Source organism: Melanostigma gelatinosum (assembly GCF_949748355.1).
Source record: "Melanostigma gelatinosum genome assembly, chromosome: 22".
NCBI classification, from domain to species: Eukaryota; Metazoa; Chordata; class Actinopteri; order Perciformes; family Zoarcidae; genus Melanostigma; species Melanostigma gelatinosum.
The window spans coordinates 6,020,782-6,045,929 of record NC_136655.1 but is presented as its reverse complement, the minus strand read 5'-3'; the positions used below and the strand labels follow the sequence as shown (position 1 = coordinate 6,045,929).

Here is a 25,148-nt window from a genome sequence, read left to right as displayed (position 1 = left end):
TCCTCCAGTCATTAAACTTGAGCCACCTTTCCTTGTCTCCTCCCCTTTTCCGTGCTTTCTTCCCTCTCCTGCTTACTCTCAATACTCGTCCCATGAGCGGCGTACTTCGTGGTATTAGTCTCCCACTAGAGCAGTAGCTCTGTAGGGTTCCTGCTCCTCGTATCACTGTTGCATGATACCACTTACTTGTATTAGTTTTCCTCTCACTTGTTGGCACTAATCCCTCGTGTTTACACTCTTGCAGTACGTCTCCAGCTATGGCTCGCAACGGTTTGAAGCAACAACAAAACTGTAATTGATGGACAGACAGGAGGCCGCTCGCACGTACACGTCTCTGATGCGTCTCTGATGCGTCTTGTCCCTCACTCCAGCTAATTAAACAGGACCGGAGTGTCGAGGGGAGGAAGAGCAGTAGAACTGTCTTAATTATTGGCTCCCCCGTCGGGCAGGTACTCTGATAGCAGCCGGGCCGCACAGCAGCTCCGATTCACCTCTCGGCAGAAAGTTCTATGTTCTGAAAGGCCAAACACCGCCCTGGAACCATTACTGCTCGTAGAGCAATTAAGCTTTTTTAAGAAAAAGAATAAAGTGTGTCGAATAAATCATCCCTGATGCCCAAACCACTACACGTGATCTGTAGCTTTAGACATGCTGGCTCTCATTGGTTTAATGCAATGTTGTTTTCTTTTCTTCGGGTGCCTTTAAGTCCTTCCCCGTATGTATACATGTGCACAGTTTAAAAGTTCTTTGTATTTGTCATTTCTATTCTCTGTCTTCAATGAATTATACTTAAGTTCGTCCCAGTGCAGCTCTCCAGAATCACAAAGTTTAAAAAGTGTTGTCCAGTTGTCTGACATGAAAAGCAGCTTCTGGATTAAAATTCTCTTTGCTTTTTTATTTTTATTTTCCCCCAGCGTGGCGTAGGCTTTGATCATTTTCTATGCGGAGGTGGCATAGTTGGCCTGGCACAGGTTCACCTGCAGTGACTCCCACACCAGCTCTCACATAGAATGCTCACAGTAGCACATCTGTACTGGCAGTAACACATCTGTACTGGCAGTAACACATTTGTACTTCAGGTGTTGTCCCATCCAAAGACGTGACCAAAAAACCTACACGTACTCCTCTTTATTCTGAAGTCTAACCGAAACGCGTTTGAAGTCTGAATTAAAGGGGGGAAAAAAGGAATGAGCTAAATATTTACAAACAGCCCGACTGTTCCGCTGCTGTCTCAGATCTGCCACCCGGCATCCTTTTCTTTTAAAGTAAGAGCTGTGCTCTACAAAGCACTTTTCATTCATTTAGGATCCGTTAAAACGTGTGTCTGGGATCAGCGGCTGGACCCCGCCAGCTCCAGTTTATTCACCGGCGCTGTGTCCGCATCTTATTCCGCTGAGATGAAGTAATCAAACAAAAGCCTGATACGTTCCAAAATGCCCCTTTTTGCTGAATGGTACAAACGACTTCACCACCCACAATGCAGTGAGCCTTTACTAGTCCACTGCTAACCGGGGTCGGCTATGGATTCGTTTGATCTTTTAAAGATGGCTGCTGACCCACCTGCACACGCGCACGGCAGTTTGCTGCAGCGGCTGAATAATTCTGCCGCCGCATGGGAACCTTGTTCCAGCCGGTGGATGCTCTCCGCAGCTCGTCGGAGCTTTTCATCTCGACGTTGCGTTCATGTGCCGTTCTCTGACATCAGCACACCGCTTGTCATCTTGGAGTCCGCATCAGTGTATATTCATGAGCACCCCCCCCCCCCCCTTAATGTGTCAGATAGAGGGGGCTTCTTATCTATTGCAATCACCTTTTCAATTCTCCTCTTTGCTTGTTCCCCATCCTCGCCCCCTTTTTCTTTCTTTTTGTTTTTGCCCACTTGTCTCTTCACGCGTCCTTCTTCCAAATCTAGCGCTGCCATCTTAAATCAGGGTGCCATAGATAATGTGGAGCCCTTCGCCATCAACCTCGGTTAATTCTTTTCCACTTGTCTGTCTTTCCTCGCTGCCTCCTCACTCGAATGTCTCGAGCAATGCGGGAGGCCATTTTGTCACCAAAATGTCTCCACCCAGATGCACATTCTCCGTCCTAGAAAAAGATGAAGTCCCAGAACGCTCCCCGTAACCCCGAAACTACTTATTTTTTTCATCCAACATCGGCCTCCTCGTTTTTAAGAAAGCATCCTTTATCCTCGCTTCTTTCCCCGGACTGTACCTGCAGCGTAAAGGCACACATGTTCTCATCATCACCCTCTTCATGTGCCTTTTCTCCTCGTTCTCCTCTTTCTATAGAAGCACATACACACTCTATGTATGTGCACAGTTTCTCTCTGTTAAAACCTGCCTCAGAGGTTTTACAAGAGATGAGCAGAATCGACGAACTTGCGCTTAGTTCACGAGGAGCAACATGTGAACACAGTGCGAGTTAACGGACTGTGTTTACGCGAGGGCTGATCCTGAGCCCAGTATCCTTGGTGATGCCTGTGATCATGATTTCGCTCCGCGCTGTAAATCTCAACAAAAGCAGTGAAATTAATGGTCAATGGCTCCATTTTTGTTTTGTTACTCTGAGTGTACGTGCGTGTGTGTGTGTTTGTTTCTGTATGTGTTCACACAAACAAACCTCAACAAACTCCGTTTGCTGCTCTCAGTAGACATGATTCACTACGCACACACACACACACACACACACACACACACCCTACTACTACTACTGGATGGGATCATAAATGAAAGGCTTCGTGGTCGCTGTCCGCCAATAAAACACAGGGATGTTTTTCACCCGCCAAAAGGGCAATAAACTCTCACACAGGGAGTAATGCACTAGAGTCCTCTACGCGGCAGAACCCCCCCCCTCTCATTCAGGCTCAGTTAAAGCAACAGAATCAGTGTCAATTTGACCACGGTGTGTAACCAATACAATCTGTTGGCACGCACACCTACAGTATTCAACAGCGCAGCCTCCACAGCGCTGGGCTCAGTGCCAACAGTACACCGGTGATGGAAGAAATTCTTCTGCTGACCTTAGTTACAGCAAATCCTACCACCAGCTGGCCACTGAATATGGCTGTTTACATCAGTTTTCACACGGCGCCAGCAAAACATCAACTTGCCTCCAGTGCACCAGCAGCTTTCACACCGTAACCTCCTTTGCAGTCTCTGTTTTCAGTCTGGAAAAGATGTTTGGTTTCATTAGCAAAGACGACGTGATTAAGGCAAACATTCAAAGTAGGGCGAGTTGGTACTCCTCTAAACCGGACACAGTGAGCACCGTGACGCCTGCATAGATGATGTGCCGTCTCTACCTTTTTTGCCTCTGCGTCCGGTCCCTTTTTTAAAATTTGACATTAGGACCGAACAACTCTCGCGCCCTGACTCGCATGTTGACTCACAACAGCAGCAGCGCGCTCCCAAGCCTGCTGAGAATAGCCTCCTGTCTGCTCCACTAGCACACTGGCTAGTGCTCACACAACAGCACACGCTCCTAGCATGAACTAGCCACGCAGCTCCTCTCATCGACCGCTCGCTACAGTGTGTTTAAATATCAATAAGCAATCAATGCAAGCTTTTAAAATACAAAGCCATGAAAGCAACTGACATGGGCTATTTTTGCCACATGACGGTCAACATACAAGTACTTTTTGCTATGAATGGAATGAGAATCCTAATAATAATGCATGTATCAAGCAGAAAGACGGCTAAGAAGCACATGTCATCCTTCCTGTATAAAGGACCTTTGTGTTCTTGTGCTAATCAATCACATACTCTGTTCAAAGAGTGTGTAGTGATCCTGAGTGTGTAGGTGAATGTCAGCTGTAAAGCCCAAGAATTATCATTTAGTCTTGATCAAATACAATTTCAGTTGTTTTTTTGCCTGGAACAATATATAAGTATATTAAGTCCCAAATATGTGGATTCTTGTTGCTCCACTGACGTGCACGCTTTAGTTGATAAATGACTGATGCAGTTGAGATTATCATGCTTATTGGTTTTGGTCATTTTAATGGAAAAACGCGTTCTTAGAGCCGGCCTCTGCGTTTCAGTGCGTAATAATTACACAATGAGGGGGCAAAAAAAATCTAATTAAGAGATTGCATTAAAATAATTGGGTTTTTAAAAATTCCCTGCAAACCCTTTTCAGTTGAGAATGAGCTCCTTCCTGCTGTTGAATGCTGCTGGTTTAAGGGCTTTGACCTGTTCAATTCTTCATCTCCCTGAAAAAAACCCGTTCGCGGGCACACGGTTGCACTCTGGCGCCCCCCCCCCCCCCCCCCCCCGCAGCTTAATTTACCTCTGACCTCTTGATCCTCCCCATCCCCTCCACCGCTCTCTCTCTCCCTTCCTCGAGTACCCCCCAGCGGTGAAGTCCATTAACGCTATCAGCACTTCTTATGTGCTGCACTGTGCTGTGGTAACATCACACGCTATCCACCACCACCGCACCCCCCCTCGTGTGGTGCAGTCCGGGCCCTTGGCCGCGATGGCCGCGCTACATATCCCCCGTTCCATCTGTAGCTGGCACTCTTGCATCACATTTGCTCTGCGTGCTCCTTTCCCAGAGTGCCTTTGCTCGCTCGCTCGCTGCTTTGCTTTCCCCTCTTATCGTCGCTCCACCACCTCTTTTTCCTCTCATTTTGATTTGAATCAAATCATACTATTATGTCCGTTACATTACCTTGCCGTCTGTTTTTCCTTCCCTATATCCTATCCCTGTGTCCTGATTCTCCCTCGGTACCCTTTCCCTTCACCTCTCACGTCTCCTTCTCATGTCTATTCCTTTTAGTCTCCCAGTAGTGCTGCGATGTACAATCAATCACCTCATCCAGCCTCGCAGTATTTCTCTGTGTATATCTCGTGTTTTCCCGGGGCTGTCTGCGCTCTGCTTCTTAGACCCGCTCCCTTTCTCTCACCCCGCTTTGTTTTTTGGCTAAATTTCCCACTTTCGCTCGCTCCCCTCATAACTTCTCTCGAGCAATCTGTCATGCCCTCCCTTCCTATTTAAATGTTCTTTCCTCCATCTCCATTTCCAAACCACTTTGTCTTCTTCCTCCTCTGACTCTAATCTCCCCCTGGCTCTGTGAGCTGTGGGTAAATAGGTGCGTCTTGCCTTGCTTCCGCTTTCAAATGGCTTCATGATTGCTAATGAAGCACACAGACGGAAAGGAAGAAAGAGAGAGAGAATGACTCGGAGGAGGAAGGGACGGAGCGAGTGTTTCCCATGGAGACGAGCCCTTCAGTGGCTGATTGGCTGATTGATGACCCTGTAGCCGTGTTGGCAGATTAGTATGACGGAGCCTTTTTATAGCACAGTGCAGCTTAATATGTGACCACATAGCACGGCATTAAACAATATGGTGTGGCATAAGCCCCCGTCCTGCTATAGCATACTGAGGCGCACACACACGGCTTAATGCTTGATACAGTGCTTGCATCTGTTCACACAACTGCTCACAATCCATCTCACCCATTTACACTGTCCATCGAGATGCAACACACTGATCCATTGTTGGTGTTTAAACTTCCCTCTCGCATGTTTCACATTAGAGACCATTGGGAAAAGCTGCTGCTTTGATATTACAAACGATTAGAAGTCACAGGAGTGGGAGAGGATGAGTCGGCACAGGGACAAACGGTCAGTATGAAAGTGTCCCTGTATGAAACGGGTGTGTTTGCGTGTGGTTTAATGTTAAGTTTAGATATATCATCCTGCTCTCTCTCTCCATTCCCTTTTCCACGTTTGATGTCACTGTGCAGCTCTTATTGTTGCCTTGCTCCCTGTTAGATATCGCCAAACACACAACACACAGCTGGTGCAATAGACACGTTTACATGGACACACACGTCTGATCTATCTGGCTCATTCTTGCACCTGCATTAAGTTGGTCAATATCTAAAATGCAGGCTGAGTCATCAACAGACATTGCGGGTAGAGGTGAGCTGGGTAGAGTGTTCACTGCAGCAGCTTATTTTCACCCCAGTTTGATGACGGTTGGTAGAGGAAAATAAAATCCTCTCTTTGGGATATTGACAAAACACTGATTTCAGCTGTGACCACACACCTATACCTGCACCTGAAACTGTTGTGTTGCTGGTTCAGGAATAGACATTTAAACTTTTCTTCAGTCTGTCTGTGCCAGATCTCCTTGGGCCCTGAGATCCCACACGGCCTCTTAATATGTTTTCAAGAAGAACATTCTGTGCTCTCCTTTTTGATATGATCCCATTTTCTTCTCCACGCAATATATTTTTCTGCTGCACTGCACACTTTTGGCACCCATTTTTATTTATTCTTACTCCAAAACGTCATCTCTCCTCATTAGGATCATCGTATCCATCCCGGCCTCGTCATGCAGCACAATGTTAGATGACATTTAAATTACACATTTACAACAAGTGCCACAACAAGCCAACAACTAAATGTTGTCCTCTTCAGCCTCCATCTCTTACTCTATCTATCTCACACGCTCCCTCTTTTCTGCTGGACTGCTGCCCTCACAAACACACACGCATCATTCTCCTCTTCTGACAGCCTTCTACTACAGGTTCAGTACATCACAAGCTCTCAGTTTAATGGCTGCGCTATTTTTGTGATGTGCCGTGTCGAGCTCTCTCATATTCATCAACATTGTCCTCCTTCAGTTTCTCCATCGCCAATGTTAAAACCCTGATATTGTTCTTGTGGCCCCCTCTCAGGTCCTCTCCCCAACTAAAGACTTTAGATCTCATAACGTCACGCATCTCTAGAGGCTACTTCTTGCGTTTTTTTAAATTCATGTTGATTTACTTTAAAACTGTACAGCTCCATAAGGCTTACTGAGAAGGTAGTATCTGTGTTGGATGTGATGATTATGGTCCACACAGCTTGCAAAAGTATTCTTTGTCATCCCTCACCCACATGTTGCCCACTCACAACATGTTGTTGTGTTTTTAACTGATATGTGCTCCCATGGTCGTTCACATCACCTTTTTATTTTATGTTTTTCTATCACGCAATCTTGTTTTTTAACCATGACCCCAGTAAACGGTTACAGTCGCGACAAACACAGCTTTGTCTCGCCGAAAACCAACCGGCTCACCCGTCTAATACGTGCGTACTAACCACCCTGTGTGTTGCACGCCATCCTTCTCTGTTAGGCAGAGCGTCGTCTTGCTGTATTATGATTGAGAGGGGTGATATTCTTGAAGAAGAAAAATGCAGTTAACAGCAAGACCCAAATGCATTTGTCACCATAAAAAGGCCCCCGGTCTGATTGATGAAGGCACAACAGCTGGCAATGGAAAGTGAAATGCGGATCTATATTTTTTGGCAAAGCGCAAGACAGTCTTAACACCCGAACAGTACTTCACCTTCATTTATCGCCGTTTTCACTCATTAGTTACATGATTAATACTACTACTTTGTAGTGTCGGATAGAGACGGGTAACACAATCGGTTTGCATCGTTGAACAGCATTATGTGATGAGAATTTCAGCTCACATTAGATGTTCTAGTACTTGTCTGTGGACACACCATTGCTTCATCTTTTAACACCATAGAACTTCAGAAAAATGACACTTTTTCTTCAGCCACACCTTGATGAAGCACCGTGACACTCATTGGTGTGGCATAGAAACGGAACGCGCTCTTCTGTTGCACATAAAGAATATGATAATGGGTGCTGCGAGAGATCAATAAAACAAACACCATCCACTTCTGCATTGTGAGTCATTCGGCACTCGCAGGGTTAAAGTATAGCTGCAGCGTCTTGCTGCAGTGTCTAAAGCATTTGGCTGATCGCTACAGTATACACCAGGAGAAGAAATGAAGAAGGAAAAAAAACATCTCTCAAGAATAACTTCTTTTTTTTCTTCTTTTTTTTTCTTCCAAAAATCCTTTTTATTGCATTTATAACATTTGGCACAGTACAAATTCTTGGTGCTTTTACAAGATAAACCTGTAAAGATCGACACTGACCTTTTTTTCGGGTTTTTTGTGAAAGAAAGTCTTCTCGGTATAAATATTTTTTTTTTCTTCTCATCACTGCATTCTCTGTAGCATGGTGTAAAAATCACACAGACTGCCCCCTTTTTAAAACAACACTACCCTCATTTGTCAAAGTCAAGACAGCATCTTAAACAACTCATTGTTTTAAATAGAAGTTACAAGTTAGAAAATAGTTTCAATTTCTTTTTAATATATGTTTCTCTATCACCAGCCCATGGTAGTTTCAATTTGTCCATATATATATTTATTTATAAGCATGTACAACAAGAAATCATCAGTCTTTTTAGGTTTGCACTCTGTACAAAAAAGTAGTTCCTGTCCTTTTTTTCGTTGTGCATTCTATTGCATGAGTTTATGAAGAAATGGCGAAGGGACAAGGGGTGAGTGGGAGGTAGGAACCTAGGGGAAGGAGTGGGAGCCTTTTGGGGGGGGGGGGTCTTTTTTAAATCTGAGTCTCCTGCACCTTCTCCTTGGTGTGAGATTTTATGACAAAGGGCTCAGCCATTGCTGTGATGGTGCTGGGCAAGGTTCGAGGCAAAGAGTTCCCAACATTGTTGTCTGTCCATTTAGCCCCGTGGCCGGTCGGTTTATAGGTGTTATATTTAGGCTTCGTAGTGCTGTAGTCCATTTTATGGGGGCTGTAGTCCGCTTCATGGGGGCTGTAATCAAGTTTAGGTCTCTGAGTGTGTGGACTGAAGTCAGACTTGAAGACGCTGTAATCCGCTTTGTGGGGACTGAAGTCGGGATTGAAGGCGCTGTAATCTGTTCCAGTCACGTGAGAGGAGTAAGGGTCCCTGGGTCTGTCCATTTTCGATCTCTGGGCATTGTCGTCTGTTTTGGGTTTGGGTTGAGTGCTGTAGTCACGCTTAAATGGGCTGTTCTCAGGTTTAGATCTTGGATGAGTCCCAAAGTCTGGCTTGAATGGACTGTATTCAGCCGTAGGTTTATGCTGTGTGTTGTAGTCCGCTTTTAATGGGCTGTAGTCATGTTTAGGTTTTGGTTGGGTGCTGTAATCTCGTTTAAATGGGCTGAGGTCCGTTTTCTGCCTAGGATGAGTGCCATAGTCTGGTTTGAACGGGCTGTAGTCTGGTTTTGTTTTTGGGTGAGTGCCAAAATCTGGTTTGAATTGGCTGTACTCTGCTTTAAGTTTGTGAGTGCTGTAGTCCGGCCTAAATGGGCTATAGTCAGCCTTTGGTCTATGAAGGCTAAAATCTGGTGTCGATTTGTGAGTGTTGTAATCTGGGATGTATTTATGGCCGCTGTAGTCCATATTTGGCTTGTATGTGGTATACTCGGCCTTCGGCTTATGAAGGGTGAAGTCAGGCTGGGGTCTGTATTCGACCTTGGGTTTGTGAAAGCTATAGTCAGTCTTGTGGCTGATAAAGTCCAGTTTGTGTATGCTGTTGTGGTCCCGGATTTCAGGCAACGTGAGCACCGTCTCTTGAGCCGCAGACGCCGGTGGAGGAAGGTCTTCCTCGTCCACCTGGATAATCTCCACAGTGCGAGCAGCCGCCACTGTGCTCCTCTGCTGGTGGCGCTTTCTCAACTTGTAGAAGGCGATGAGCATGACCGCAGCCATCAGTGTGACTGCTACAAAGCAACCAATTATGATCTTAGTGGTCTTCATCACTTCATCCAGGCTAGGGCCGGACCTCCCTGGTTTGCCAGTGGCACCTTGGAGTCCTGGCGCCACAGATGTCTTGGCTGCACCTGGGGGGCTGTTGGTGCTTTGCAGCAGCACAGTCGGTGTGGAGATGAAGACCGGCTGAAAGACGGAAGGGGAGGCCGTTGTAGTCGTTGTCCCTAGGCCTACCCCTCCTCCTCCAGCCCCCCCAGCCGCTGCTGCTGCAGTCGAGGTGGTTCTTGGTTTGGGCATCTCAGTGGTTGGCCCCAAGACCTCCACTGTTACTGTAGTGAAGTAACTCAAGTTGGACGTGTTGAGCTCGGCTGCACTCACATTGAGGTAGGCCGAGGCGTTGGAGTTCCCCGCTGCGTTGGACACCATGCAGGTATAAGTGCCCGTGTCTACAGCCAAGACATTTGAGAAATTAAGGGCACCGTCATTCAGGATTGATATTCTCGGGTGACTGGAGGCATGTGTCAGGATAGTCCCATTGGGCAGGAGCCAGCGCACTGAAGACATTGAGGCCGTGCGGCAACGAATCTCAGCCACCCTCCCTGCTGAAATGTTCAGGTCCCTTGGTGCATCGGCAATGAATGGTGCAGAACATTGGGTTGCAGCACCCTCTCCTCGGGCCACCTCAACCAGCTGTCGCCCTCTCATGCTGACAGGTGAGTGACAACGTCCACAGCAAGTTGAGTTAGTAGGGATGTATTCCCTTAGCCAGTGGGCTAACCATACAGCCTCACAGCCACAGTTCCAAGGGTTATGGTGGAGATGGAGCTCCACCAGGTACCTGAGCAGGGAGAACAGATCATGTGGCACAGCGCTCAGATTGTTATGGGCCAGATTAAGCTCCACCAATGAAGATAGGTCATCGAAACCGTTGCGCTCTATCACTGTGATTTGAGAGTTCATCACCCACAGCTTTTTCAGTGAGCGCAGGCCTTTGAAAGAGCCTGGCTTTATCTCTGGGAAGTGATTTTCAGAGATCTCCAGCTCCTCCAGGCCCTTGAGGGGACTTAGGTTTGGCATTTCACCCCTTATGTTGCACATGCCCAGATTGAGGTACTTGAGGTTTTGTAGGCCCTCAAAAGCTCCTTCAGAGATGTACTCCAGTTTCCGTAACTCTCCCAGGTCCAGTCGCATGAGGGAGGGCACCCGGTTGAAGGCATAGGAGGGGATACTTTCAATGGGGTTGTTCCTCAGCCACAGTTCTCTTAGTTTGGACAGGTACTCAAAGGCCCCACTAGGCACCACCGTCAACCGGTTGTCAAACAGCTCCAGTGTGTTGAGGCTGGTGAGTCCATTAAACGCGCCCACCTCAATCTGCCGTATGGCATTTCGCCCCAGCTGGAGCACCTCAAGGTGGTGCAGGTGGCGGAAGGAGTCAGCCTGCACCGCCTCGATGGCGTTTTCCATAAGATTGAGGTGTCGCGTGTTGGCAGGAATGCCGGGGGGCACGCGGGTGAGGCCACGTCGAGTGCACACCACCTTCCCCTGCTGATTACTACAGGAACATTGCGGCGGACAGCCCTGGGGTCCCGGAGACACCGCCGCCCCCGCCAAGGCCGGGGAGGCACTGCTCCACGCTTGCGCCATCAGGAAGACTACACAGAGCAGGGCGGCTTTCCTGGCACGATGCACAGCTACCCGCCCCAGGAGACTCATGATGTGGCACGTTCATAATTCAGCATCATCTGGGGGGGAGGGGGGGATGGGGGTGTTTTGGGTGGTGTTTGGGGGGGCTTTGGGATATCAGAGAAAGTAGCTGGTTGTCTGGCTGTAGTGTTTACGGTGACCAGAGCAAAGAAGTCAAGGGAACTGAAGAGGACAAGGGGAGGGATGTGGATTTTGGGGCTTGACCTATCCTCGATGAAGCAATGTTTTTAACTGTGCTCATGGGTAGAAGGAGGAGGGACTGCAGAGAGGGCTGGTTTTTCTGAAACGTGTGTATGAGTAAGACATGAGGATAAATTAACCAACCAAAAAGCCGTATTACAAGACAGAAGGGAGGGTTACAAATTTATGCAAAGAGGGGTTGAAACACTAGACACCTACCTCAAGTTATTATTACAGGTCCTTGAACTGTGATATATAGTTTCCCTCCTGTTTGCAATCAGAAAGAGCAGTGGTATTCACACCAGGTGTATGTATATCCCAAGAGCAGCAAATAAAGCCTTTTTTATGTTCGCTCTGTCAAAAAGGGTACCAATGCCAAAGAGCTTAACCACGACGAGCCCTTTTGTAAATCCACACGTCCAAAGAGAAAGGTTCGAAAAGGCCCTTTTGTGAGTTATTTTTTTTTTCCCCTCCCTTTGTTTGTTAAGAAAAAAAGAAAGAAAAAAAACTGCAGATAGGAATCCAGTCAGGCTCTGAAAGCAGCAGTGCTCCCTTGCTCGCTTCTCGCTGTCGGCTCCTCTTCTCTCGCTTGTCCTTGGAATCCGACAGTTGATCCCCCTGCTAGACACCGTACTGAGGTCTCCATAGCACAGGCGACAACGCAAAACACACGCGCAATTTTGTTTCTGTGCACCAAAAAAGCCAAGACGGAAAAGGACCAAGAAAAGAGGGATGTGGGGGGGGGGGGTAGGATTGAAGAAGGTTGAATGAAAATTCCACAGTCCTCTCAAATGTTCTGTGCCTTTTTTGTTTTGCGATGGTTTGGAGGTGAGGTTGACAAGCCAAGGGGAAGAGAGAAAATAAAGCAGACCCCCCTCCTCTCTGTATTCCTCTGTTCACTTTTTAGTGGTCAATCAGTTGGTCGGTTGGTCAGTCTGACAGCCGTTCTCTCTCTCTCTCTCGCTCTCTCTTTCTCTCTGCTCCCCCTTTCAATGTGGCGTCGTGTCCACTTGATTTTTCTTTCTCTTTTTTTTTTTCTCCCTCCTCCAGGAGTGCTCGGCGGGGGTTGAAAAGAATGCCGCGACTCACACGGGCTTCATTAGCTTCTTCTCCCCTCCTCTTAACTAGCCACACGCTCTAGCCTCGGCAGCAGTGGCGGAAAGCAGCAAACTCGCGCACACACACACCATCCCCGCGAAGCACACAGCAGCAGTAGTGAGCACCCACAGCAGCAGCTGCAGCCTGCCTCCCTTGCACTTCCCAATAATCCGTCAATTTCTGCAGGGGGGGTGGGGGGGTGGAAGGGGGTGCCGGGAGGAGTGGGGGTGTTGTAGCTGGGTTGATCGAGGTTGGGTTAGAGGGAGGAGGGGTTGGTGCGCAGTTTCTCCTTCCTCTCTCTCCGGCTTGTTTCTTTTTCCTTCTTGTTTTCTCCAGTTCTTTTTTTTTTTTTCTCTCCCTCCTCTCCTCGTGGTGATCAGCACCCCCTCTCTGATGCAGCGTCCGGCTGGGGCGAGAGGAGCAGGACCGGGGGTAAGGCGAGCGCCGGGTGAGCGCGCGGCTTACAGGCGTGACGTTAACGGTGGCGTCGATGTGGAAAGGATCCGTTGTAGCAGCAAAAGAGAGAGCTTGCGCCGGCTTGGATATCGCTCTCGCTCTCGCTCTCTCTTACTCTCTCTCTCGCTCTCTCTCTCTCTCTCTCCCTGCCTCCCTCCTGCTCTCTCTGCAGTGTCCTGAGGTAGTTGGATGAGCTCAAAGCACTCAGACCTTTTTAGAGATCTACCTCTTCAAAAACCAGTTTTTTTTTTTTTTTTTTTTTGTTAATGCTCACAGTCTCTTGTTCTGTGGCTTTCTGAGGGCTTTGTGTGGCTCAGAGGAATAGACGGGTTGTCCGAGCGAAAGGCAGAGACCGACAGTGGCGTCCCCACAGCAACCATATATTTAACCCACTCCTCCCCGGCACTAATTCAGCCATTCCAACAAAGTCTGGCAAATATTTCCAGTATTGCTGTGGTGGTAACAGCAGGCAGATGGGACACGGTTTCTCTCCCTCTCCCTCCCTGTCTCTCTCATGACGCCTCCTGTCTCTGTTCGCTCTCTCTTTACCTCCCTTTGCTCTCTTCCTCTTTTTTCTTCTTCAGTGTAAAATAAAGCAACATGAATGGACTGCTGACGCATCCTGCTTGGAAGTAGTGCTTTGGTTTGATGCAGTGTGTTTTGTGCATTAACTCCCCCCATCCACCCACTCCACCCTCCTCGCTGTCTGTCCTTCTCACTGCTCACTCTTCGTCCATCACTTTGCTTCTTCTCTTTACATACAATCTCCTACAAGTTGTCAGGGCATTAAGTGAGATTTAAGCCGATTATATATTATATTGATTAACACCGTATATTAGAGAGAGAGAGACACTCAAGCCATGACAGAAAGGAAGTGCAGCGTGATCCTTTCTCCACGCATGCCTTTGCAGGTAGTTACAGCGCTCCAAACAGGCCAGCCGTAACCCTCAATTTCAGCACAAACTGTCGCTTCAGGAAGCACGCAGCCATAAAGGTCATGTTCAGGAAGGCGAACGGGAGAAAACAAGACGTGCTTTACCTTCCATGCCGCAGGAGAGGAGGGGAAAACCTACGCACCCTACTGTCCCATCACCCCCTCTATCACCAATGATTTGTACCAGCCTCATGTCTATGAAACCAGGAAGCAGTGTGGGTAATTGATGCTTGGTAAAGCTAGCTGTGACAGTGCTGCTAGTTGCACGTGTGTCTGAGCTATAGAGTAAGAGTGTGAAAGAGAGAGAGAGCACGCCAGCTCAAAAAGGTCACACTGCCTGTAGCGCAGTAAGTTATTCCCACCGGCACAGGAGTATAGAGCCAACTCCTATATTATACGTACACACACACACACACTTTCTCCTTGACTTCACTGCAGTTGAATACAAATGGGCTTCAATGAAGCACGTGTGAGACAACGGTGATGTAGCAGCCACAGGAGTATGGGGGGGAGGGAGGGGGGGATTTTCCTTTGTCAAGACGGAAAGGCTATTTCCTTCCCTTACCGCAGGGATTCCCTAGCACTGCGGCCATCAGAGGTGTGCTGCACCGCTGCGTTCTCTCCGAAACGTGAGCTAATGCAGGCGCAGATTCAAGCGGGCGTGCATGAGCAGCTTACAACACCAACGCAGGGTGTGCGACAAATGCGCCGCTCAAATATCAACATTTCATTGATCTGTTGTCGGTTGAGCCAACTGCAAATGAGGGCTTGTTGTTCCCTGTGCGGTTATTGATGACACGACGCAGAGCGGTGCGCGTACTGGCGCTGCTAGCTTTAGTGTGTGTGTGTGTGTGTGTGTGTGTGTGTGTGTGTCAGATGGTACCTGCACTGTGTATAGGTGTGGTGTGCCACCATTTGATGAGCAAGTGACCCAGAATGAGTGCAGGTTGTGTTTTTAACTGCCCAAGCACAGTACATCCCAGACAACCATCTCACCAAAAATCATCCGTTGACCGGTAACCTGACCAACGCTGCCGGGACAGCTCTCTCCTCTTGGCTCTCGCCCCAACCATTTCTCTCTCTTTCCCATCTTTCCTATTCTCTCTCTCTATTTTTTTCCCCCCTCTTCTCAGTGGACACTCGGCTTTCTCACTGCTGATGGAGCACCGGGTCATGGCCCGCCAAGCTCTGTGATGCTCCGCTGACCAGAAGTGGTCAACCGCTCGCTTTATAGTTTGATCCTGGCCTGGAATGGCCGACGTTGCTTCATGGTCAGCCAAACTCTGTGATCAGAGGAAGGGTTTCCCAAGGTCCAGCATGGCATTACTGAAACTGGCAAAGAGGTGGAAACCAGAAAAGCCTTCGCCAAACTACTGGCCTTTTTTTTTTTTTTTCTTCTTTTTTTTTTTTTTAAGTTCCGAGCTGAATCTGATTCAAGTCAACGCAAAGAAATGTTGAACGCGGGCTAAACGGATCAGCTTTGAGTGTCTTTCGAGGTTTAAATTCTGCCAGTACAAGCACACACTGGCTCAACATGAAGAGTGTTGTCGGGCCTCACTTCCAGGACTCGCTGACCGCTCGTGGCCTGATGAGCTGTCAGACATGTGGGACCTTCACGCTTTCATGCCAGCCACATGCTCCTGCTGTGCGACCCCCTGTCTTTCACCGAGGGTCTACGGAGCCCCCCCCCCCCCGAACTACACCCAGTGCCCTTCTGGCCTGGTGCATGGGGTACCGCAAGACTTACTTCGGTGCGTGTTCGAGGGGTATGTGCAAACGTTACAGAGCCCATCCCCCTGGGGTGAGTGCTGGAGAATCTGGGCTGCGGCCAGTGACATGTAGGTCAGCAGCCTGGGTCTGCTTGCGTGTGCATGTGTGTGTCGGTAGTTCCATTGGGATGAATGGCCCTGCAGTATGTAGCATAACAGCAGTGATGATCAGAGTTTAGGAGTGTGCAGTTGAATGATGGATCTAATGATAATGTCATTGCCTCTGCCAATGCCGGGATCAAGGATTTACAGTGTAGGCCCTTCGGCGATCCACATCTGGTTTTACTGTTTGTGTGCGTTTGGGAGACACACACACACAGAGAGAGAGATTTTGTTCTCAAGGAGACAGGAGGCACACTATTTTTGGGCTTGTCTTGTGCTTTGAGAGCTATTACACATTCTTTTTTTTCTTTTTTTTTTGCATACGTGCGAGCGTGTCCTCTAAGTGTCCAGTAATGTCCCGGTGGCCGAATGCCCACCCTGACGCAATGTTAACGTCAAACGATTCTTCCAGGCCACCGTACTTAAACATGTGTAGACACGCCAACACACACACCCCAAAACTCTACAACGCTGACCTTGAGATAATCGACCCGCTTCTAGACACTTCCTTTCCCATTTTCATTTCAATTTCCAGGAATTAATTCTGCAAGAGATTATGTATCACACACACACACACACGATCAGTGTCCCAGTAAAGGCTTACACTGCTCGGTCGGGATTTTTTCTGTTTATCACACACACACACATACGCTGGCACACATACACACACCAATCATATGCCAGCGTATCAAGAGATTATAAGAGCCGCTGGGGTTTATTCGTGGCTTCCGTATGCCCAGGTTGTTTCCTTTCATCCCGTTACCTGCTCAGTCCTGCTCGTCTGCTTTCACTGACCTTGTTCGTCTGCGGCTCAGTACAGCATACATATATATTGATAACATTTCCAGCATTGCCCTACATTGGACATTCATTTCAATCGATGTCTAGTTGTCGGTTTTTCTTTTTTAGTCTTTTCTTAAACTCTCCCTATTGTCAACTTGTCCCTTGCCCCATTTCTCTGTTTTTTCTTTCCCTCTCCTCCTTTGTATTTTTGTTACACTGCCTTTGTTCTTTCCCTGTTTCTTTTTCCCCTCCCCCTCATTTTTATTCTTTCCCACTCTTTCTGGCCGTGTTGTGTCCCTCTTTCGCTCCTTTTTGTCGAACTCTGTCCTCCCCTTTGTTTGATTTCCCGCACTCCCCTTTTCTCTTCATTTCTACTTCTTACAGTGTGCCTCTGCACCAACATTTGCAGGCAGTCTCAAGTTAACAGCGTTTGCTCACACAGCATGTGTTTATTGTATGTGCGACAGTGGGCGCGCTCTCAAATAAAGGGCGGTATCGGGTCAACACAACTGCAGGCACACGGTAAAAAGATGAGTGTTTATTTCATCCTGTGTTTTTTTTAGTATTTGAGCTCCGCTAGCAGCCATTGTCTCCAGACTAATGGGCTTTATTATGTCGAGCTGTGTTCATACTGGCTGCCAGAGCGGGGATTAGCCCTATTGCCTTGTTAGCTGGAAGCAGAAGAAAGATACAACTCGGTTAGCACTGTTAACCCAATCAGCATGAGCCAAGAAAGCTCGATAGGAGGAGATACTTCATGACTATTTGGACATTTTGGATTTGGCCTGATAAACTCTCATTTTAAACCTCGCTTTCGCCAATTACGCCCACATTTATTTTTAAAGGATGGGATTTTTCATTACGATTACAGTATACTGTATATCATCGTGCCGAGCGTGCGATATCGTGATTTATACTTAACTCGGCATATGCTAATGCTCCCCACGTCTGGCCCTGGCCTCGTCATTGGTCAGCTGGCCTCATTGGGATTCATGGAGCATCCCTGTATGTGCGTTCATCACAATGTTGCCTTGCCAACTGCCAGGCCGTAGGAAATGGATGTCTCTTTCCTCGGAGCAATGTGAAGGTAAAAACATAGTAATTCACCGCAGAGAGAGCAGCTAAATCTTCTCGACTTTTAGCTCATTTGGCGCAAAGATGCCGTCTTCATCCAGTGCCACCCCCAACCCCCCCCCCCCCCTCTCCTTCTTCTGCTTGGTCAAAAACAAAATGCTTAACGAGTGTAGGCTTTATTTAATGACAACTCTACAAAACGCTGTTGTTGGGAGAGAAGAATGAAACGGCTTTTCATCTTTTCAAATCCACCTGTCCAAGCAGATAGAGGTTCTGTGTGTGCACGCCAACAATCTATGTCTTCCACTCGCATGTTTTGTGAGTCATTTCGTCCATCTCGCTGTGGATTTTGCCGCGTGCCCAGATATCTTTAGTGGACGCCACACCGTTTTGAGAACTGGTTTTTCAAATTTTTTCTAATTTCATAACCGACAGTTGCCCGTCTGCCTCATCTGTGTTCAAAGGAACTGTCTTCTCCCCAATGTGAGCATAATAAGGAGAAGCGCACTGTAGTCGAGTAAACTTGCGGAAGTTGTGACGGGTCTTTGTTGTGACATCAACATTTCACTTGGGAAGCGGTGTGTGTGTGTGTGTGTGTGTGTGTGTGTGTGTGTGTGTGTGTGTGTGTGTGTGTGTGTGTGTGTGTGTGTGTGTGTGTGTGTGTGTGTGTGTGTGTGTGTGTGTGTGTGTGTGTGTGTGTGTGTGTGTGTGTGTGTGTACTGGAGATGCTTTTTTGTGTGTCCATTCCTCTAATGCGAGTACTCACCTCCCCAGCCGGTTGTTATTATTTATTTTCCCGTGTAATATCCGCTGTCTCTCTGCCTCCGTCACTCTCCCCACACACCGGGGGATTTGGGAAAGCCAAGCTAAGTGTGTCTAATCTACGAGCGCAGCCAGCACAGCGTCAAATGTTCGGCGCAGACTCCCGACTATACGACACTCCGGCAGCTGTCCAGCCAAGCAGGCAGGTGACAGTTCAGGAGAGGGACGGCTGAAGGGTGAGAAACAGACACCCGAGTGGATGTCTACATTATTGCTAGGCCACCGTGGACTGAAGGTGGGAAGTAATGTGAGACACAAAGTATACGTTTAGGTTAAGGAAAGGGGATATGGGTCAACTGAAAAAGCCCCCCCCCCCCTTAACTCCTAGCCCTGTGACCTTGCTTAAATGTTTATTTTTTTTTCCAATCACGGATATCGTAGACTGCAACTGAGAGGCCAGCAGGGTCCCAGGCTATGAAAGGAAGGAAGGGGGAGGGGGGGGAAGCAGCACGCAGCACTTTCTAAATTGTAAAGTCAATAACACAGCAGTCCATTCTCTCAGAGGCAGTCCTCCCACACAGTCCGCTTACAGTCACTAAGGACAGCTGAGGGTAGGATGTCGATCGAGTTCTCCACAGCACCGCCACGCACGCCGACATGTGTGGGTGAAGACGCGAGAGGGGAAACAGGGGCGTCGGTGAAAGAGAGGCGCGGCGCCAGTGCCGTACACCTGACAGTAACCCGACTATATTGAATATTTAGTCGTAGAAGTGATCTAGATTGGGGGGGGGGGAAACGCCCTGAGTCTGCTTCATGGAAGTGGCTTTATTCTACATCTAGCTGTTGTGTGAATGCTCGCCAATGCAGGCCAATCCGAGACACGCTTCCCCACACGGTCGTACTTTGCCTGTCATCCCCTTTTGCATGTTAGCACTTCTGTGTAGCTTTGGGGATTAAAACCGGTGTGGTCGGCCTGCCCTGAGCAATGGTGGGAGAGGGGAGAGGAAACTGGTGACTAGCGGAGGGTAGACATCCGGCTGACGTGAGTTTGTGTGTCGATGCATGTGCTGTGAGCTTGCACGCTTTCTGCTCACATGCATTCTGATGACGACGACGTAACGGTTACTGGTACATCCGCACGGCATGGAACAGGCGTGATTTGTTTGGGAGCGAGCACTTTTTTCCTTTTTGCTGAGCAGAACGCAACAAAAAACAAAAAAGGCCAATCGGCTGCAGTTTTGATACTCCGTGTTCCCAGCAGTGTTCGGACAGGCTTATGCGCGTTGTGCTTTTCACAGGAAAATGCAATTTTATGATAAAAACCCATTTACGGCCATGCTTCACTTCTCGAAGATGGCAGGATTTTAGGCGCCTGAATATAAATGCCACTTATTTTGCGCGAGAGAATAACTCAGTTAGCGGCAGATCGTCCTCGCGATGGATTCGTAACCGTCGCGCACTCTCCCCCAATGTCAAGATTGTTTCTGCTCTCTCCCCCGTATCTGGAGAAAATAATTGCCCAGTCACATGTGCTCAGATGCATGCCTGTGGTTTTATAATGCAGGGAAATGTTTACATTTGACATTTTGTGCACACAGGCCACTGACTACAGTCCTCCCACTGGTACTCTGTCTCTATTCTCTCCTCACTCAGTCTGAGTCACTTGCACTGTAGCTGGACATTGGCAATTTCCCATGGCGGACATTGATTTCACTTTCTTTTTCCTGACGCTCATTGTCTGACATCCGGCGGAAAATTATAGTTTTGACTTGAAACCTATCGCTGTATTTCAGAGCTCGATTTGCTCAATAACGAACAATGGGGGAACCAAATTGAGCGATTGTGTTGAGAGGTAATTTTTCCAAATAGTGCTGATATTATTTGGATATACAGCGGGTGTGTTTTTTGCCTCTAATTCTTACTCACAATGGCCATGATTAGAAATACAGCGATCATTCAGTAACCTGTTGAAACAAAACAGGGACAATTTGTAATCAGCAAGTCACTTTAAAGAAAAGACTGCATCTGTAGTCATGATTACCATTGCAGCCAAAGTGTGACTGTTTTTTATTTAACAAACTGGCTTTGCTGACGTCACCGTCTAGACACTCTTCTTCAAGAGCTGCAATTAGTTTTTGTTTCTTGCCCATCACCGTTCTGCCATCCATTTGTTCGTAGCTCAGCTGTGCGCTGCAATAAAAGTCTGAAGAAAATTGATGAAACCACTGAGACACATTGGTTCAAATGTTCTGCCGAGGAAACGATTGAGCACTCGCCTCATTCATTCAGCAGAAGCACCGCGAGACAACAGCCGTTGGACACGCATTGGCCATGTGGCTTTACTTCCTAAAATGGGCTTCGTTGGGTATTCAAGCAGTCAGTCGAGGGTTGAGCTGGCCACCGGATTGTTGTGGCTTGTTACTCCATAGTAGCGGGGAGTCTGCCGTCGCCTGTGGCCATGTTGTTGAAATTGAATTTGAAGTGTGTGTGTGTGTGTGTGTGCACCGCTGCCTGTTTTAAAGTGGCCGTTATCCATCCTGTTTGGATCACTACTGTCACATCGCACACCTGGTGGTTTAAAAAAAGCTCTCCCGCAGACGAGGCTGCTTTCTAAGCCAAATGTATCAGGAAACAATCACACGCCGTTTGTGTGTTCCCGCTGTGGATGTGTGTCTGTTAAACCGATTTTATCTGACGCACGAGCACATTTTAACACGCACATAGTGACAGTACTTGCCAAAGATTGGGGGACTGCAGTAGCTTGAGAAACTTTTTACCTGAACTATAAATGGCAAAAGACAACAAATGCCTTCAGCACACTGTGACAAACCAAGTTACTGGTGACATCGCTTGGCTGAAGGAAGTGTTGGATACCCTTTTTGTTGGCGAATGACTCAGCCTTCCTGCATCCTGCTCCCATTGTATTGGATCGCATTATAACGTGTCGAGCTGTGAATGAGCCATGTTGTTTTGCGCACACGCTTCACAATCCTGCTCGAGGTGTTTCACGAGTAAAAGGAAGGAGCGGTTAATTGTGCTGCGGCTTTGACACAAGCCTCAGCCCTGAAGATGCTTTTAAAGGGGAATACACCCGCAATACTGACATTGTTGACTGATTCATGACTCACTCACTGCTCTCCTTATCCTCAGTGAACCCAGCTGTGTAGGAAATGAATCTGGTGTAATATGTGTAGTTTAAAAGCTTTTACTTGAAGTGATTTGAATCACGTTCACACGTTATGTTTCCGTTTGTGTCCCGGAGATACAAAATGCATTTAAATCCTGTCAATAGAGGGAACATTTAAGTACAATAATAAATATATACATTGTGACTGTGTGAAATTTCAATGATACCTCGATATGGATTTTGGGTCGTACAGCCCAGCCATCCTGTGTGTGATGAATGAAAATCTAAATTAAACTTCTGCTTCTTTCATTGTTTGTCCTGCATCTCTACCTCTGAGCTGATTTCCTAGTCGGTGCATGTCCTCTCTGAGGTCGCGTTGATTAACAGCATCTGCGTTTCCGTAGTCTTGTGGGGCCGGAAAAATAAATAAATGGCGCCTTCAACACTCTTTCGTCACTTGTGGCCTCATGTGAGTTTTCTCCGCCGTCCTCTTCCCATCCCTTGCTTTTCTACTTTTGCTTTTCTCTCTCTCTCTCTCCCTCTCAATCTCCTTCCACAAGTGTTAGCCCCTTCTCTCCCTTGTCTCCTCATTATGGAGGTGTTTGGAGGCCCAGGCTTGTTTTTCTTCCACCAAATTAAAGGAGAAAACAAGAGGAATGGGATGATGGGAACAAAGTGACAGAAAAAAAGGTGATAACGAGCTTGAAGGTGTTGTGAGTTGAAGGCTCATGCCGACTATGAACAATAAAGGATAGAAAAGAAAAAGCTTGCCTTTCCATAGAGATAGTTATTTTCTTAAGCTGAACGCAACGCAGGGAATCTTCTGATACTTGTCTCGTATATATTCAAGAGTGTGGTTCAGTAATGTAGCATGTCCCTAAAAAAACATGGGCAGGAACTATTGCAGTCAGACTGGAAAGAAAATGGGCAAATCATATTTGCCATTGAATCGCCATTTTCAGTCCAGCAACCGACTCACCTGCTCGACTCCTAAGTAGGCATGACTTGATTCAATCCGTCTCCCCCCCCCACACAACCACACACCGTCCAGCTCAATCCGCAATCTCATTTGTTGCTCATCGGTTTTCCATTTATGTGACTGAACTTGCACGGAGGTTGAATTGGATTGCCAAAATGGAAGGATGATTATAGGACGATTCGTCACAAGGTTATATGATCTCTGACTGCCTGTTGACATGATGGATTCATTTTGCCGGGCTATAATACGCTCTCTTAGAATACCTCACAGTGACAAATCTTCAAACCAGGAGGCGTATACGTCTACACTCCTGGATCTGTTCTTTTCTCCTTTTGAACGAGACTAAATGCGGTGAGATGGAGTTGCAATGTCCTCCTGTCTATAAGTCCTATAGCCTCCAGCTATAGGACTTGCGATGTTGACTCTTCACTGCTCGTTTATGGAAACGTGGAGCACCTCTTCAGTTGCTCGTCTCCACCACTTTTCCCGCACTCAAACTTCAACCACTGCCTAACAACTGGCCTAGCAACCGGGCACTGCCTCTCTAATTTTGACAAGCACGCAGAAATTGACAAAAAGCCATGTTGAAAAATGCCCCTGTCGGCTCTTGTCCTCGCCACCCCCCCCCTTTTTTTCTCTCCCCCCCCCTCTTCCTCATTCTCTCACTCTGTCAGCACAGGCTGGGGCTGGGAGGACAGAAATGGCTTTTTGAGTGACACGGGCTGGCTCTGCCATTTGGCGTGTCAACCGGTGAACGAGGATAGAAAAGGAGGCGAAGACAAATGATGATGGGCCCGGCCATGATTGTCCCTCGCCCGTCTCGCTTTCACCCGCCATCCCCCCCCCCCCCCCCCCCTCCTCTCGAGGTCATTGAAGTCCAAATAACACAGCCACAATGCCAGAAGGTGTAGAAATATTTTTCACAGTGATTTAGTTTTCCATTGACAGAATGCTTGTGTTGAGGCATTACTTGAAATTGGACATTTTAGTACGCACTGTAGGCTAGAAGAGAATAATCTTCATGTCTGTCTGATTTGGTGTGCCGTTCCAAATTCCTCCGTTTGGAACATTCTCCTTGTGAATCAAAGAAAAACTTCATGAATAAAGAACTTTTTTTGGGTTTCTCAAGTTCTGATGGTCCAGCTGGGTTTTGTCCAACTCTGAAGCCCTAAAGGTTCTTTAATGCCCTCATCAGCTACAGCAGTCTGTGCACCGACATGGAAGAATCCTGTCACCCCACTGTTTTCTCTACGCAGGGCCGTCTATGGCGCCCTCACCGTGGTTTGGTCGTCGCAGCCACAGAATCATGAATATTTAAAAACCCATTATAAAAAATCTTGGATTGATTAATAAAGCTCTGGCAAGTGAGTGAAGACACAGCCGCTCGTGTGGTGGATATCACTGTACAGAGGGTTTAACAAAGCATTTCCACATGTCGCCACCTCTGTTTTCAGGAGACTATATACGCTAAAGCAGTGCTCAGCGAAGGCATGTCATTGTTATTTCCTCCTCCTTGCTGCTGTACTGCTCACTGATTGCAAAATAATGGCCGGGCTTTATTGGTTATGCACTCAAAGGTATATTTGTAAATGGATCTGAAGGAAAGCAACGCTGTCATTTTTGGGAGGTAATGTGGCTTAATGCCCCCTCCAATCATTTGGACCACCCCTAAATGTGCTCAATGTGGCTTGACTGCTTCCCACCGATCATCCACTGCTCCAGGCAGCGATTTGAGGATTTGGACTCTTACCTCCCGTTGCTTCCCAATACCCGAGGGCCTCAAGACGCTGGGCGTCTCAGCCCAGAACACAATGCATCTCTGGGAACTGTGTGAAAAAATGCTTAACAATCGAATTAGTGTCCAACGTGTCCAGAGCTGCAATTCATTTTGAGCCCCACCCTTTGTTTCCATTTAGATCGGTAGAAGCCAGGTGGCGTGGACGCAATATGAAAACAGTTCCAAAGTAATAACTCTCACAGTGCTACGTGGCATTTGTTTGTTCAATAACTTACAGCCCATTTCAATTTGTGTTTTCCCACCTGCACCCTTCTCTGCGCCCAGTTAAGGGGAATTATATGATATTAGTAATATTACAAATGTCGCTCAATATTCATCGACCGGCATGCCATGTCGCTCCTCTTTTAAAAATGAGATGGATTGTAGTTATTGCTGCTATTGATTTTAATAACCAGGCTGTTGAGGCCCAACACGGGGTCTAGCTCTCGCTCAGCTACCTCTAGTGCTGTTCTTTCATCTGGCTAACAGAGGATCTATAAACTAATATAACCACAGGTTTAGCACGATTAGCTTTGCCGACTCTTAGTTTTTCTTTTTTGACTTCACACCAAGACCGCGGGACTCGGGGGGGAGATCCAGGTGATGGACTCAAATGGGAGGCCCGAGCCATGCACAGTGTGTTAGTTGAAGGATCAACACTATTGATCCGTCAGGGCACATAGTGATGTTGAATGTCGTCGGTCATTACATAGCCAGAGGTCTTGCATTACTCGATGCCTCTGACCCTTTCATTGTGTCGGTGCTTGTCGAACCCCTATGGTGTGCAGTTGTTGTACATGCTGTGGTTTGGGTGTGGGGCGTGAGTAAGTTAAAAAAGTTC

The 25,148-nt window shown here is 47.5% G+C and overlaps 2 protein-coding genes across 2 annotated transcripts in view; one reads left to right on the top strand and one right to left on the bottom strand.

The window, feature by feature from the left end:
• snd1 (staphylococcal nuclease and tudor domain containing 1) overlaps positions 1–25,148 on the top strand; it is a 135,744-nt gene that overhangs the window by 51,687 nt on the left and 58,909 nt on the right. The gene's annotated exons all lie outside the window — the stretch shown is intronic.
• lrrc4.1 (leucine rich repeat containing 4.1) lies at positions 7,994–11,275 on the bottom strand (the record flags this gene model as incomplete). The annotated part of the gene is made up of 1 exon (XM_079294671.1): positions 7,994–11,275. One exon carries the CDS (start codon positions 11,273–11,275, stop codon positions 8,426–8,428), a length of 2,850 nt encoding a protein of 949 aa, XP_079150797.1. The 3' UTR covers positions 7,994–8,425.